At 46.0% G+C, this 16,417-nt stretch overlaps 1 protein-coding gene across 1 annotated transcript; it reads left to right on the top strand.

Annotated features, from left to right (window-relative positions):
- The first annotated feature begins 657 nt into the window (after nt 1–657).
- LOC130113323 (caspase b-like) lies at nt 658–14,124 on the top strand. Its single transcript, XM_056280909.1, has 3 exons — nt 658–777; nt 13,289–13,596; nt 13,757–14,124. Exons 1-3 carry the CDS (start codon nt 704–706, stop codon nt 13,909–13,911), a joined length of 537 nt encoding a protein of 178 aa, XP_056136884.1. The 5' UTR covers nt 658–703; the 3' UTR covers nt 13,912–14,124.
- Nucleotides 14,125–16,417: the final 2,293 nt, after the last annotated feature.

Raw genomic sequence — 16,417 nt, 5'->3', positions numbered from 1 at the left:
CTTGTGACAGCGTTCCAGCATTTTTCCCCTTGTGTGAGTTTCTTGAGTCTTATAGTTTCCTGACCCGTTTTTGACTTTTTTGACCTCGCCTTTCACCTGCCGATTTGGACACTGTTGCCTTGTTATCTGATCACCTGTGTACCGACCTGATTTTTATTAAAAGGACTGATTTTTGTGAACTGAGTCTGCGTTTTGAGTCCAAGCTTGTGGTTCAGTACTGACAAAAGCTGCGTGTTTAATAAATGTGTTCAATAAAGAATGGAGAAAAAAAAGTATGCCATGTTGAAGGCGGGCTTGCACCATTGTACTGCCGGAATAAATGTTCATTAACAAGGAAAAAAAGAAAAGCTGCGTTAGTCACGTGAGCATAAAATGTTTCTACTGTGTGACACGATGTAATTGAAACCTTTTGTTCAGTAAACGTTTTTAAACTGGATTACATCTCCTGTCGTTCGCGTCAGACTGTACCATGCCTACAGCTCATTAGTGGCTTAACTTGACGTCCAAAAGGAATGCCACAACAGTCACATTAGCCCACTGAGGAAAATATGTCCCATCTTGACAATCGGTGAAGTGTAGCACATTACTCACATAGTTAATATAGCATGTGGATGCGCAGGCAATGGCAATAAACATTCGGAAGTGAGACGTGCATTGCAACGTTTGAATCGACGGTCCTCGGACGGAGCCTCGTAAACGAGTCATGAGGAGGAAACGGAAAGCTAAAATCGAAAGTAAATGGAGAAATTCCCCTAACTCCCCGTCACTGCAGTCAAGGTGAGATTACTGAAATTAGTCTACCAACAGACTAATGTCACATGCATCGGGTTATTATTCCGCTACCTTTAACGCGATGGACTTGTGTAAAACGAACTTTCACTGCCATGTAGTTTATATCAGTGTGATGGCGCAAGACATCGCTTTTCATTGTACGTGTGTTGAGATAGCCTACACAACAGGGGCGTTTTATGCCACATCGGCTGATGTTGTCACTTGATATCTTCTAAATCTTGGTTGTGCTGGTTGTCAGATAGTCGTAGGGCGCCGTGTTTCTCGCAAACCAAAGTGTCAACCAGGGACGTGTCGTGTACAGACGTTTTGAGGGGCTGTAGCTCCAGCCTGAAAAAAGGCACCCCCCCTCCCGATTTTAGGTGTCACTCATTAGCATGTACATGAATGGTGTAAATTATGGTCATTTAACTAACAGCAAATCAATTTTAAATTTGTAAATTGTTTTAAAATTTAAAGATTAATGAAATTAAAAAAAAACTGCACACTGTTAGTGTAAGTTAAGACATTATTACAGCTATAGTTAGTTGTAAACTAGCAGCAGTATGATTTTACATCTTGAGCTTAACACTGCCATCTATCAATCAGTGGCGCCCCCAGAAATTTTTCATCGGGGTGGCCAAATGGGGCCACTGAAAATCTTGGGGTGGCACACCAAAACCAAAAGCCATGACTGAATTTCGGGAATTCTATGCTGCTGTTGTAGTAAACTGTACAGGCTAGTTGAAAACTGTCAATATGAGAGTTAAGAAAAATATACATTATTGATTTAAATGAACAGCACCTAATGTAAGATATCAGATAGAAGCATATTATGCATAATCAGAAGCATATTGTAGCGAATTCGGGGGACAACGCAACCACGGGAACTCCCGCGGCCGGGAAGCGAACCCGTATCGCCCGCACCGCAGGAGGCATCGCTAACCGCTCGACTAAAGGATCATATTCGCGAGCCAGCGGCCAGCGTGTCTTCTTATCCATGCACGTTACAATTTTCTGCATATGCGACTCGTGGCTGGGGGGGGCAGCGGGGGGGAGGCAGGGATAGTACGGCCACCCCTGGCCACCCCTTGGGGGCGCCACTGCTATCAATCTGACTGTAAAAGACGTGTGTACCTGTATGGTGGTGATCACACAGTTTTAACTTCAAAAGACTTACCCGGAGCCCTCACAGTGTCACATGACAGGGGCACAGGGCGTCGCATTGCGTCACTGTGGTGTTTGCGTCATCTACGGGCTGGGAGTAGACGAGACAGGAAGTAGTTAGGAGCGGCAGAGTCGTTTGGTGTGGGAGAGCTCCTGAATAAATGGATTGAATATAACATATCCAACGGCTGTTGGTGGTATGTTACATTGGCGGCGAGGATCGTAAGCCATGTCCACTCAAGAGGCTGGACGCGTGTTGGAAAAGTGTTCGTGGATTTGTGAGTTTGTAATGTAGCGTTGCCGAAATCACCACGAATCGTCCAGAGCAATTGCGACCGCGCCAAATTTCCCTCCCCTAGATCCGTTTGATGTTCAGGCGGACTCTGCTAGCATCAGGGTGCGTCAGGAAAAGTGAGTGAGCAGCTTCAAACTTTATCTCACGGCTTCGGGGACAGCCCGCAGAAACGTGCAATGTTGCTGCATATAAGTGGGTCGGATGTACAGGATACATTCGCCACATTAGACAACACGGGTGAGGACGACGATTATGATGTTGCGTTGAAGAAATGAGAGGGGTCTTTCAGCCCGCAGAGGAACGTCCCGACCTACGAGCAGCATATATATCGCCGGGCTGAGCAAGAACAAGGGGAAACGATTGACGCGTTCGTATGTGGATTGAAGAAGCTAGCGGTATGCTGTGAATTCGGTAACCGTAAGGAAGAGTTAATTCGAGATCAAGCGATAGACAAGTGTAGCTCACATGCATTGCGCCGTCGATTGCTGCGTGAGAAAGATCTCACGCTCGCCAGTTTGGAAGACATTGCAAGGTCGATGGAAGTTTCAGACCACCAAGCAGCTAAAATGGAGAGACTGAGAGTTCATGAAATTAGCAAGCAGCAGCATAAACAGTCGAAACAGTAATCTTTTTCAACAAAAGGCAATGTCCAGAGAGCCACGCTATTTCACATGCTTGAGACGTGGCCAAGACGGGACATTCCGGGCGGGCGTGCACTGTCAAAAAGGGGAAACAGTGCCATTCCTGTGGAAAGTGTTCTGATCCGTTATTCCCACCTATATGCTTATTTAGGTGTCATTGATTATAAATGATTAGGCACAACGTTATTACACAATGCCTAACGTGGCTTGCTTTATTCCACCGTATTGCAAGACTGCCCGAATAATATTCCTCGCGCTTCTCCCCACGTCAACAGGTGACGTCACATACATACGGGTGCCCTTACATGCCAAACCGGTACATGACATCCCTCCTTTTCTGGGAAATAAACTTCAGGTTATTTTCAATTAAAAAATATGAACCCATATAATGACAGTATCAAAACATTCCTAACCAAAACACATACCGCATATTCTGTATGCTTTCACCTTAATTAGAACCATGTATTAATTCTCCATTAACACATATTCACTTATGAACAGTCCGTAAACATATAAGACCTTTTAACATGTTAATTTCACATTTGCATCATCAAACAACAATCGTCACTGAACTTGACCCAACAGTTTTTTTTTTCATTTCTCCAGTCTATGTCAAATCATAATCTGCCAGCCTCGAGGGCAAGCGTCTCTCTCTTGGAGGCCTGTCTGCCCCCGGGGTGTCATTGCTGGTGTTGCTCCGCTCTGCGTTTTGAGCACCCAGTGTCTCTCTGTTTGATGTGCAGTCCTCGGCATCCTGTGATGCTTCTGTTCCGGCAGGTGTCTCCTGAGTACTGGTGTATCGCTTCACGAATGTCGTGTTCCGTGTGTATCTGGCTCCGGTTGGAGATTCGACGACAACTTGGTTTTCTGATTTGCTCACCACCTTGTGTGGCGTTGTGTTGAATTGTGTTGTCAGTTTATCAGTCTTTTCTTGTCTCACCAGGACCGTGTCACCGACATTGACATCCGAGTACCTGGCGTGACGCCGTTCGTCTGCTTAGATCTTTGATTGTCCTTTCTGTTCTGCGTCTCTGTCTCTTACCTCCAGATCAGCGTGTGCTGCTGTGATGCTTGGCAGCTTCCCCCTCATCTTTCTTTTGAAGAGCAGCTCCGCGGGACTCTTCCCTGTGGTCGCGTGATCGATGCTCCGGTATACTGTCACATACTTTCTAAGTTCTCGCTTCCAATTGAGTCCATCTGAAACAGCGATGCGAATCCTCTTCATCAGCGAGGCGTTTTGATGTTCTACCTCGCCGTTCGCCTGCGCCCATCGTGGCGTTGTTTTCACATGCTTGATTCCGTTGGTGTCACAGTACTCACTGAACTCCTCTAATTTGAACTGAAGACCCTGGTCCGACCTCAGTGTGACGGGAAGTCCATGTCGACTGAAGATTGTCTCTAGACTGTCTATCACTGTTGACGTGGTTGTGGACTTTAACACGTCATACTCATAGTAGCGGCTGTAGTAATCAACTACAACTAGAATCGAGTCACCTGTCGGCAGGGGTCCGAGTAAGTCAATGGCAATATCTTGCCAGGGCCCCTCTGGTAACTCTGTTGGTCTTAACGGTTCCGGTGCGTCTGGCCGAGCAACAACTTGGCATCCGTGGCATGACCTACAATGTCTCTCGGCTGCTCTGTCCATTGTTGGCCACCAGACTTTGCTCCTGAGGTGCTGTTTAGTTCCGACAATTCCTAAGTGTCCTTCGTGTGCTAGTCAGAGAGCGCGTGCCCGCAGTACTTGTGGCAGCACAATACGCGTTCCACGTAGAACCAACTGTCCTATTACACATAACTCACTAGCCACTGCGGCATATGCTGCGCACTTCTCAAAGTGTCCACTCTCAATAGCTTTACGCACTTCGATCAGCTCCTCATCGTGGGCTGATGCCTCCTCCACCTCGCGGGTTGTCAATGCTCTGGGTGTGGCACTCACTGCAACAAATCTCACATACTCGTCGGATCCGTGTGCATGTTTCTGTTTCAGTGCGCTGTTCCCCAGCAGACGTGATAGTGGGTCTGCTATGTTCTTTTTGCCCGAGATATGTACTACTTTAAAATCATAAGGCTGTAACCTTAGGACCCATCGCTCTATACGAGCGCATGGTTTCGAGCGTGGGCTGTACATAGATTCAAGAGGTTTGTGGTCTGTAACCAAGTCAAATCGTCTACCATAGATGTATGGGTGTAACCTTTCACACGCCCATACCAGACCTAAGGCCTCTTTCTCTGTCTGAGAATACCTGCGTTCACAGTCGGTTAGACCACGACTGACATAACAAATGGGAACATTTTCTCCATTCTGGGTCTGTACTAACACTGCTCCTAATCCCACTGGACTAGCATCTGCAATGATTTTGGTCGGTGCGTCTTTGTTAAAGTAGGCTAGTGTCCCTGCTTTGGCTAAGCCCTCTTTCAGCGCCTCAAACGCTTGTTTCTGTTCTGGACCGAATTCAAACGGAGTGTCCTTTCTTGTCAGGCGTCGCAGCGGCTCTGACACTGTTGCAAACTGTGGAATGAATCTGCTGCTGTAATTTACGAGCCCGAGGAAGCTTCTCACCTCCGATGCGTTTTCCGGCTCTCTCGCCTCGCTCACGGCTCTCACTCTCTCCGCTGTAGGACCGATTCCTTTTTCAGACAGCAGGATTCCCATGAAAATCAGTCGATCCATGTTGAACTGACACTTGGCAGGGTTTAGCGTCAGTCCGCACTCCTCCAGTCTCCTCATGACTGTGTGTAGTCGCTCGTTGTGTGTCTCCTCATCCTTAGCGTGGACTATGATATCATCTGAGATGTTCTCCACACCTTCTATACCAGCCAGTGCAGCGGCGATTTCATGCTGGTACTGTTCGCTGGCGGAAAACACGCCGAAGATGAGTCTCTTGTATCTGTAGACTCCGTTGTGGATGGCGAATGTGGTGATTCCGCGTGATTCTGGGGTCATTTCAAGTTGGTGGTAGCCCCACTTTAAGTCCAGTTTACTAAACACCACCGATCCATTCATCCCTTGTAGTAGCTCATCCACAGTGGGTATTGGATACCTCTCTCTGATGATGGCAAGGTTTGCCTGTCGCATGTCTAAACACAGTCTTATTTCTGAGTTTGCCTTGGGCACGATGACCACTGGATTTACCCATGGTGTTGGTCCATCGACCGGTTCTATTATGTCTAGATCTAGGAGCTCTTTTATCTTGGCCTCCACAGGCGCCCGTAGGTTGAAGGGTATACGCCTGAGTGGCTGTGCTACTGGTGTCACCTCTGGGTCTATGTGTAGCTTTATCTGTTTTGTTTTCAGCTTCCCTACCCCCTGAAATACAGTCGGGTACTGCTGCTGAAGTGATTGGTTCATGTCTCTGACGGCTGATATGTTGGCACCTATTTTCAGTACCCCTAGTTTCATGGCCAACTCTTTTCCTAGTAGTGGTTCTCCATCACCTCTGATTACTATGAATTCTGCTTGTTCACAGCGTTCTCCTATTTTTACTTTGCATGTGAACGCCCCTTTAATGGGTAGAGGTTGGTTAGATGAATAAGAAAATAGTTTCCTTTCCGGCTTTGGGACACATGAGTGGCACCTAATTTTCTCTGACTTTAAACCCTCCCAGGTCTTTTCGTCTATCACATTGCAAGTAGCCCCGGAGTCGACAAGCATCTTCAAGCTAACTCCTCCCACATTTATGTTGAGCCTATCTGACTTGTTTGTATCACTCAATACAAAGGCATAATCATGTTCTTCTATCTCTATTTTATGCACTTTTTCCTTTCCTGTTGCACCTTTTGTTTTGCATTGCTTTGCGAAATGGTCTCTACCATTGCATTTGCGACACGTTTGGCCGCGCGCGGGACAATTGGGGTCTTTCCCAAAGTGGTCTGAATGTCCACATCTAAAACACGTTTTGTCCGTTTTTCCTCTATCCGCGCCCGGTCTCCCTTGTCCTCTCTTCTGATATTTCCCTCCTTTCTGTGAGACACGACTCACAGTCGCCTCTGTTTTCCCCTCCCTCACAGACATCTCCGCCATTTGTTCTGCAATTTGTTCACACTGTGCCGCCAACTCGAGAGCGCGAGCAAGCACCAAACCACGCTCCTCAAGGAGTCTACGGCGAGTATAACTTGACGTGCATTTGCTTACAATTGCGTCTCTAATCTGATCGTCTGTGTCTCCACCAAAACCGCAGTCTTTTGCCGCACGTCTCAAGCGTGTAGCGAATTGTTGTACTGTCTCCCCCTGATTCTGGGAGATTTTCTGAAATGTCTGGCGGGCGAATGTAGCATTTACTTGAGGCACGAAATATCTGTTCAAAGCTGCAACAGCGGCATCATAATCAGTCACCTCTCCGGTGGCGTCCAAAGTTGAAAAGATGTCCTGTGTGTCTGGACCTGCGTGATGCAAAAGAAGTGCTCTCCGGCGCTGCTTCACTGCATCCTCGGTGTTATCATCGATGATCAGACCTTTCCCATCAGCAAACAGTTCAAATGACATTAGCCATCTTGTCCACCGCGGCCCCAAAGTCGCCGGGTCGGAGTAGCAATCAAACGCCGGTACGCATGCTGTCTTTTCCATGCTGCCGCGCTAGCTAGCTACAACTGTTAGCTACACTTCAGATCTAACTAAACGTTACGAACTTTAGCTCATCACTTAGCTTAGGCTCGGTACATCACTCGTCGCCATTGTTCTGATCCGTTATTCCCACCTATATGCTTATTTAGGTGTCATTGATTATAAATGATTAGGCACACCGTTATTACACAATGCCTAACGTGGCTTGCTTTATTCCACCGTATTGCAAGACTGCCCGAATAATATTCCTCGCGCTTCTCCCCACGTCAACAGGTGACGTCACATACATACGGGTGTCCTTACATGCCAAACCGGTACATGGCAGAAAGGAGGGACACTTTGCGGCTGTGTGCAGAACAAAGTCGAGACCGAAGGTGAACACAGTGAGTGACAATGTCAGTGCACATGTAGCTTCAGTCAAAGTTGCAGACGAAGATGATGAATACGTATTCGTTGTGCCAGGTGCATCAGAGGATGCAGTAATGTCACTCAAAAGTAATGATCAATCCGTATCGTTACTCGTAGACTCTGGAGCTAGCTGCAGTATCATTGGCACTAATCTGTTTGAATTATTGCAATAGAAAACCACTGTGCAGTTAAACCTACATCCAAAAAATTGTATGCCTATTGTTCAAAAATACCACTCGCAGTTGAGGGCTCGTTCTGTGCTGCCGTAAGCACATTGGATGGGTCAAAGAGTCTCACTGCAGACATTCTAGTTGTAAAAGGCACACGGACCTCCGTGTTGGGGCGAGTGACAACCACTGCACTGGGCCTTCTGCACATAGGGCTTAAAGCCCACATCAATGCCGTCCAAGCAAAGACGTTTACAGCTGCGCTGAAAGAGAAATGCACGCCATGTTTTAAGGGGCTGGGTAAGCTGACAGATTATTAACTAGAGATGCATGTGGATGAAAGCATCACCCCAGTCGCACAGCCAACCCGAAGAGTGCCATTCAGTGTGAGGAAGCTTGTGGAGGCTAAATTAAGGCAGCTGGGGGAGATGGATGTCATTGAAAGAGTGAATGGGCCAACTCCATGGGTTTCACTATTAGTTGTAGTGCACAAGAAAAGTGGGGACATTAGGATCTGTGTGGATATGCGCAAAGGCAGTCAGTTAAGCAGTTGCTTGCTGGTTGTCCATCGTGCCCGATGATGACCATCTTCTTCTATTTGTGGGTCCTTTGAGGACTCAGATAGCAGAAGATACCTGCGCAGAGATGGTTTTTAAAGTGGCATGGGGGGTGCGCTTCTCCCAACGCCACATGACTTGATTGTAGAGGAGATGGTTCCGATGGCAAGGGGGTCCCTAGACGACCGGCACCTCCACACAACTGCAGGGGGCTGCCGGAAATCCAGTTTTTCGGAAACCGCCTCGAAGCATACCGCCACAGCTTGCTTTTCTGTTGGGGTAAGCTCCTTTAGCCTTATGTCCTCCCAGACTCACCCACAAGGCAGCGGGGCAGTGGTTGATAGGTGCCAGGGCATGTCCACCAGGGTGGGCCTACACACCATGTCTCTGGGGCCCACTGCTGCTCCGAGATCCCCTGCCAAGTTAGCCTGGGGCCGCAAGACCCCAGTTACCACGTGTGGCCACGGGGAGGCCTGGCAGGAGTCTTGGTGAAGGAGAGGCTATGTACTGGCAAGGGAAGGCTTACATGCTAGGTTGCTTCCCTATTCGCCACAAAGGCTAGCCAGCAGCAGCAAGCTAAGGGCAGGAAGGACACAAGCGGGTTGGAAGAACACATGCACCTTCCCTCCAACTACACACTGCTGCACTAGACGCATCACAACACCCTGTGTGTATGTACACACACACACACCAGTTAAGCAGTAGTGTGTGAGCAACACCCATTCCCATTATTGATGAGATTCTAGAAGACATGTCGGGGGCAGAAGTGTTCTCCAAGTTGGATCTAAAATGGGGATACCACCAGATCGAACTGAAACCCGAGTCGTGCTCTCTGACAACTTTTGTGACTCACACAGGTCTGTGGAGGTGCAAGAGACTTATGTTTGATATTTCATCGGCTCCTGAGACATACCAGCATATCATCTGCCAAGTCCTTCAGGGTATTCAGGGAATTAACAACATTTCAGACAACGTCATCATTTTTGGGTGGACGATGCAGGAGCATGATGCAAGACTGCACAAAGTGTTACAGCGACTGCAGGAGAAGCGTCTGACATTGAGCAGTGAAAAATGTGTGTTCAGAATGGCTGAGATGGAGTTCATGGGCCATATTCTCTCTAAGCATGGAATCGGTGCAGCACAGTCCAAGGTGAAGGCCGTCCAGGACATATGGTGACCCACAAATGCTGCTGAGGTGAGAAGTTTTCTGGGCCTTGTCAATTACTGCACATGGTTCATTCCCAACCTAGCAACCACAGCAGAGCCATTGCGATGAATCACAAAAGCTTCATGTGTGAGGTGTTGGGGTGAAGAACAGGAGACAGCGTTTATGGCACTCAAAGGCATACTGACATACTATGAGTGCAGCCGTGCTGACTCACTAGCTCAGGACCTCAAGCCACTTTCACATTTGACACAAATCAGAAAATAAAAGTTTTGAATCCGTAGTTTCTTTCTTTTTTTGTTTTTACTACAAAATTAAACTTCAGTAAAAATTAAAATGATGAATTCTAGGCTTTCCAACAGAAATGACATAACGTGATGGTCAAAAGACTGATGCTCTCTGGTCCAATGCTTGTAATGGTCAAAACAGTTATGTTTCCGGGCTCACCTATTTATAGTAACTTCAGCAGCCAATCAAAATGCATCACGCTAAATCTTTTCATATGTGAGCCTACAGATTTCACTTCCATTTAAACATGTCCACCAAATATAAAATTATATCAAAGGTATAACACAAAATAACAAATATGCATATTAAATGACCTTACAGAAATGGCTCTAACACGTGGTGGCCTATTTCGACCAGACTGCAGAGACACGTGTCATTGTAGACGCCAGTCCAGTGGGCCTCAGCGCCATTATGGGCCAAAGCCAGATTGATGGGTCATTCAAATTGGTGTACTGTGCCAGTCGTGCATTGTCTGATGTCAAAAGAGGGTACTCCTAGGCGGAGAAGGAAGCTTTGGCGATAGTGTAGGCTTGTGAGAAATTCCATGTATTTCTCTATGGAAAGGAGTTTGTGATGGTCACTGACCACAAGTTGCGGGAAACAATATACTCGCCAAAATCAAAACCTCCAGCCAGGATCGAAAGGTGGGCCCTGAGGATGCAGCCTTACAAATTCAAGGTGATGTACAAACCTGTGTCACAGAATGCGGCCAATTCACTGTCTCAGTTGACAGTTAACCCCCCACCATCTCCAGTGGTCGGTGAGGAACACATTTATTATGTCGCTAAACATGCTGTGCCGCAGGCATTCACACCACTTGAGCTGGAGGAGATGTCTGCAGCAGACACCACCTTGGCTGTGTTGAGGAGGTACATCAAGAGTGGTGACTGCAAGTCGTGCAGCTCTGAATTCATACGAGTAAAGGAGGGGCTATCCTGCATTGGACATGTGATTCTAAGGGGGACTCTTATCGTCATACCGCAGGCTGCATATCTAAGAATCCTGATATTAGCTCATAAAGGGCATCAAGGTATAGTAAAAACAAAACAGCGTTTGCGCACAAAAATATGGTGGCCGGGCAAAGATAGCAAAACAGAGCAGTTAGTCAGATCTTGTTCTGCATGCTAACTGACTGCTGCACCCTCAAGAACCATTCCTACTGTGTGAACAGAAGAATTACCAGCAAAACCATGGCAAGTCGTAGCTGTCGACATGTGTGGGCTGTTCCCATCAGGAGAGCACAGATTACTACTCAAGGTGGGTAGAAGTTAGTGTGTTGAACACCATTACTACTGCTAATGTCATAAAGTGTATGACAGAGACATTCACCACACATGGACTACACAGAGACAGTCGTGTCAGACAATGAATGGGACACAGTTCACATCAAGTGAATTCAAAGAATTCCTGCAGGTTAGTGGAATCAGTCACCAATGAATCATACCATACTGGCTGCAGGCGAATGGTAAAGTGGAGCTGCAAAGCAGGACACTTTGCAAAGCAAATCACACAGCTCATGCTGAAGGTAAAAACTGGCGTAAAAAGTTCTACACATTTCTTCTGGCCTACACTCCTGTCACAGGCCAGAGTCCAGCAGAACTTCCCTTCAACTGCCAGATCCGCACCGAACTCCCTCAGTTGCCGTCCACCACACAACAGGGAAGCTAGGCTCGGGACAGTGCTTTTCGGCTCGCTGATGCCGTCCGAAAGGAAAAAGAAGACGGTACGCTGACAAAAGCAGACATGCCAGCAAAAGCATGATCCAGCATGGTGACTTGGTCCTACTACAACAACCAAAACACAACAAGTTGTCAACCACTTTTGTGTCAGAGCCTTACCGAGTGGTGGACAGAAAAGGATCCTCCGTTGTCCTTGAAAGAGACGGCAGACAAATCAGGAGACACGTCTCATTTGTTGAAGCATGGATCCTTTCAGAGGGCACACAGTTCACACAAAGCACAGAAGAAGATGCAGATTCATGGACTGGACCTGATGTTTTGACTGAAAGCAAGCAAGCTGGCGAATCAGCATCGACCAGACCAGATCATCACTGTCTAGAAGAGAGCCTGTGAGGTTTCAGGACTATATTAGATACTAGATAGACAGACAGCGGTCTAAAGGGAACAGAATAAACCTCCAACACTGTCTCGGTGGCAGGGCAGTCTACCCCTAGCCATCGAGGGTTGTTTTGCTCTGTTATTGAAGCATTTGAGTTTTATATTGTTATGTTTAATAAGTGAAAATATTATTGAAGCATTTGAGTTTTATGTTTCATAAGTGAAATGAAATGTATGGGCACACGTTGTTGTATTAAGACAATACAAAGTAGAAATAAGTTAAACACAGTTCTGCATTAGTTAAGTTCTATTTGTTATGAAAGTATTAATCCAAGAAGAGGAGGGATGTGGTGTTGGCATCATCTACTGGCTAGGAGTTGTATAGACGAAGTAGTTAGGAGCGGGAGATTCATTTGGTGTGGGAGAGCTCCTGAATAAATGGATTGAATATAACATTTCCAGTAGCTGTTGGTGGTATGTTACAGTCACATTTCTCTGTGTCCCACAGAAGCATGCCTATCAAAAAGTAATAAAAGTTTGTATGATATGGTGGTTTAATTGAGTCTAACTTTAGAATGGACTCTCGTATTTATGCAGCCACAACAGCAAAAATAAATCAATTATTATGACTTTTTTTTTCCTCGAGGGGCAGCCCAGTCAAACAGGGCAAATGGGCTGTTACTTGGACAACTTTAGCCCAGCCTTCTGCACATCCTTGATGTCTGCACAGCAGTGGGGAAAAAAAACTCAAATGAGTCAAAGGCACATCTGTAGGACCAACATCTTTATTTGCTGAGTATCAAATGCTTTGTCAGTTTCAAAAGGCCTTAAATGCCCAAACATCCAATGGTATTACTGGGCAGCTTAACCGCGGTCCATAATGTTTTATTTTTCATCTGAAAGCCCTCTTGCTTCTTGGATGGATTTGGAATCCAGTTCTATTTCGCCAAGCTTACCAATGCACTTGTATTTGTATTCATCAGATCGCAAATACTTTAGAAAACATACAGACAACCCTATTGTATTGAACATGATTAACATTTGGTTTGACATTTGTAAATATTTATTTTGGGGTTTTTTTGTTTTGTTTTTTGTTTTTTATGTCTGTAATCAGTTGAGAGGGATGGGACAAGGGGAGGGAACACAGGGTGGAAAATGACAGCTGTGTTTTCATATAATTGTTATTCACTGTATAATGTTCTGATTTTTGCCAGACCAATTTCGACCCTGAAGATGGACATTCCCCATTCATCGTCTTTGATGCTGGTTCCTGAACAGCTGCTGTCTGCCCTAGAGGATCTAGATGATAATGGATTCAGAAAGTTTAAGTGGCATCTCTCTCAGCCGGTAGTGGAGGGACTTAAACCAATTCCAAAGTCCTACCTTCAGAGCCCGCACAGGCAGGACACAGTTGATAAGATGGTAAACACCTATTGCTCAGAAGCCATGACCATCACTGAAAAAATCCTGAGGAAGATGTCCCACAACAGTGCTGCTGAGAAGTTGATGGCAACATGTGCAGGTGCAGTTAATGAGAGACCTTAGTCGTACAAATCCTTTTGAAAAGGGTTGGAACAAGTACAGCTGCTCTCCACTTAGATGGATAGCAAGAGTCAAAGTTGTCTTTTTTTAAATATATATATATATATAATCAATTTCTGTACTTTTTTTCTATTTCGCAGCTGTTTCATGCCAAAAAAAGGCTGATTCCTCATCTGTTGTGCCAGATTCTTCCAGTGTCTCACTCAGCGCGCGGAATGAAAGTGTCATCATTGCTCCTATTGTCAAGGGTACCATTATTGATGGTGGACAACTTAATATCAACATCACAAAATAAACCTACAGTGATGTACCTTCTTTGGTTTACTTCAGCAGACTGGTACAGACTTCACAAACTTTTATATGGAGATTTTTTTTATTGATTTATTTTCTTAAATGTCAAGACATTTTGTAAAACATTGGCACACATTTGTATTGTTTGGATGAGGTTTTGTAAATCCAGTACCTTCTTCCTAACAGTCTCGGGGAATGAAATAAAGCCTTCCACTCAACTGTCTTCTAGTTCAGTTATTTTTTCCTACTCATGGTATATGTCAACGAAATCTCATATGATGTATCAAATTAAGGCTTGGCTGGGGCCAAGTATTTACGATAGCATGTTTGTGTTTATCAACCACAGTCATCAAGAATAAGTCACTTAATTTGTAATGCAATGTGAATAAATCACCACAGCAGAAATATAGCCGGAATGCACAAATTCCACTTTATATTCTGGATATAAAATGGTCACTTTTCAACCAAATTTAGCCCAGTCTCTAAAACCGGTCTTAATTTAATTGTAATTGGAAATCTAGTAGACATCTAATCCAAATGTTGAACTAAATAGCCACTACTAAAACAAAATCAATTAAAAGTATTCTAACATAGTATTCTAACATACGTGTGGTGTATATCTTGGACAGTTATAGTCTGGGCGATACATAATTACATTATAATTAAACAGTAGCCTGTTTATGAGAGAGTTTAGTAACCACAGAGACATAGAGAATAAGTCACCTAATTTGTAACGCACTGTGAATAAGTCACCACAGCAGAAATATAGCTGGAGCAGTTCCGCTTTATATTCTGAGATATAGTCAGGGATGGACCCTGTGATGGACTGGCGGCCTGTCCAGGGTGTCTCCCCGCCTGCCACCCAATGACTGCTGGGATAGGCTCCAGCATCCCGCGACCCTGAGCAGGATAAGCGGCTTGGATAATGGATGGATGGATGGATGGATATAGTCAGGGCCAGTTCCACAGGTATTCTAAATCATGGATTTTCAAAGTTAAGCCGGAGCCTCCCTTCAGAGAACATCACGTCACCGGGGCCGCCCCCATTTTAATAAAATGCTTAATAATAATAATAATAATAATAATAATAATAATAATACGTCCGGGTAGCGTAGCGGTCTATTCCGTTGCCTGCCAACACGGGGATCGCCGGTTCGAATCCCCGTGTTACCTCTGGCTTGGTCGGACGTCCCTACAAACACAATTGGCCGTTTCTGCGGGTGGAAAGCCGGATGTGGGTATATGTCCTGGTCGCTGCACTGGCGCCTCCTCTGGTCGTTCGGGGCGCCTGTCGCCTGTTGGGGGGCTGGGGGGAATAACGTGATCCTCCCACGCGCTACGTCCCCCTGGCGAAACTCCTCACTGTCAGGTGAAAAGAAGCGGCTGGCGACTCCACATGTATCGGAAGAGGCACATGGTAGTCTGCAGCCCTCCCCGGATCAGCACAGAGTTTGGAGCAGCGACCGGGACGGCTCGGAAGAGTGGGGTAATTGGCCAAGTACAATTGGGGAGAAAAGCGGGGGGGATAGTGTAACGAATTCGGGGGGCAGCTCGGCCGGACCGTTACAGCCGGGACGCGAACTCGGATTTCCCGCAGCGCGTGCGACAACGTTAACCAGTCGACTAAAAGGTCTGACTTCTTAGTCAAGAGCTAACGTGCAACTTACATTACCCCCCCTCCCCCCTTTTTTTCGAAGGCGCGTCCCCGCTCTTCAGCATATCAGCTCATTCACGCCTCCGGGCGCACGCGCTTCCGGTGACCTCACAGTCTCACCATCCCACTTCTGACACCAATGCAGCGAATTAGGGGGCAGCTCGGGAACCGCCACAGCCGGGACGCGAACCCTTATTCCCTGCACCGCTGGCGACAACGTTAACCAGTCGACTAAAGGGTCCGATCCGTTAGCCAAGCGCTAACGTGTCTACTTGTTCTTGCACGTTACAATAGTAATAATAAGAATCCACTCAGTTTTAAAATAAAAGGTTGCAACCATAAAGGGTTTGAAAATATTTATTTTGAACACTCAGTACTAATCTACCACCAAAAAAACCAAAACAAAACAAAACAAAACAAAACAAAACAATAAAAGTGGTTAAGAATTAGTATATAGGTTAATGTCTATTTGTGCGTGTTTCTGAAGTTAAAAAAAGAAAAGGAAAGAAAATTGAACGCATATCTGTCTCCTCTTAACAAACAGAAGAGAGAACATGAAAATGTACACAACCTGTTGGTGCACAATGCTGCTATCCGACATCATGCTTAAGGGCTTAACCTGATCTGTCAAGTACAGTTTAAAATGCGCTCTGGGAAAAACACATATTGTTTACTCTTTTTAACCTTACCATGGGTTGCTTGGAGCATTGGTGGGACCAGTCCAACAAAATCTCAACTTTAAATATACTTCGTCATACTTTTTGCTGGGTTCAGACATTTTCTTGTATTTCCCTGCTTTTTTCCCCGCGCCTCTCCTGAAACTCTTTGCCCCCCAGGGGAGACGGGCCTCACACTA

Source organism: Lampris incognitus, chromosome 5, assembly GCF_029633865.1.
Source record: "Lampris incognitus isolate fLamInc1 chromosome 5, fLamInc1.hap2, whole genome shotgun sequence".
NCBI lineage: Eukaryota > Metazoa > Chordata > Actinopteri > Lampriformes > Lampridae > Lampris > Lampris incognitus.
The sequence above is the reverse complement of the archived record's forward strand: the minus strand, read 5'-3'. Positions and strand labels throughout refer to the sequence as shown.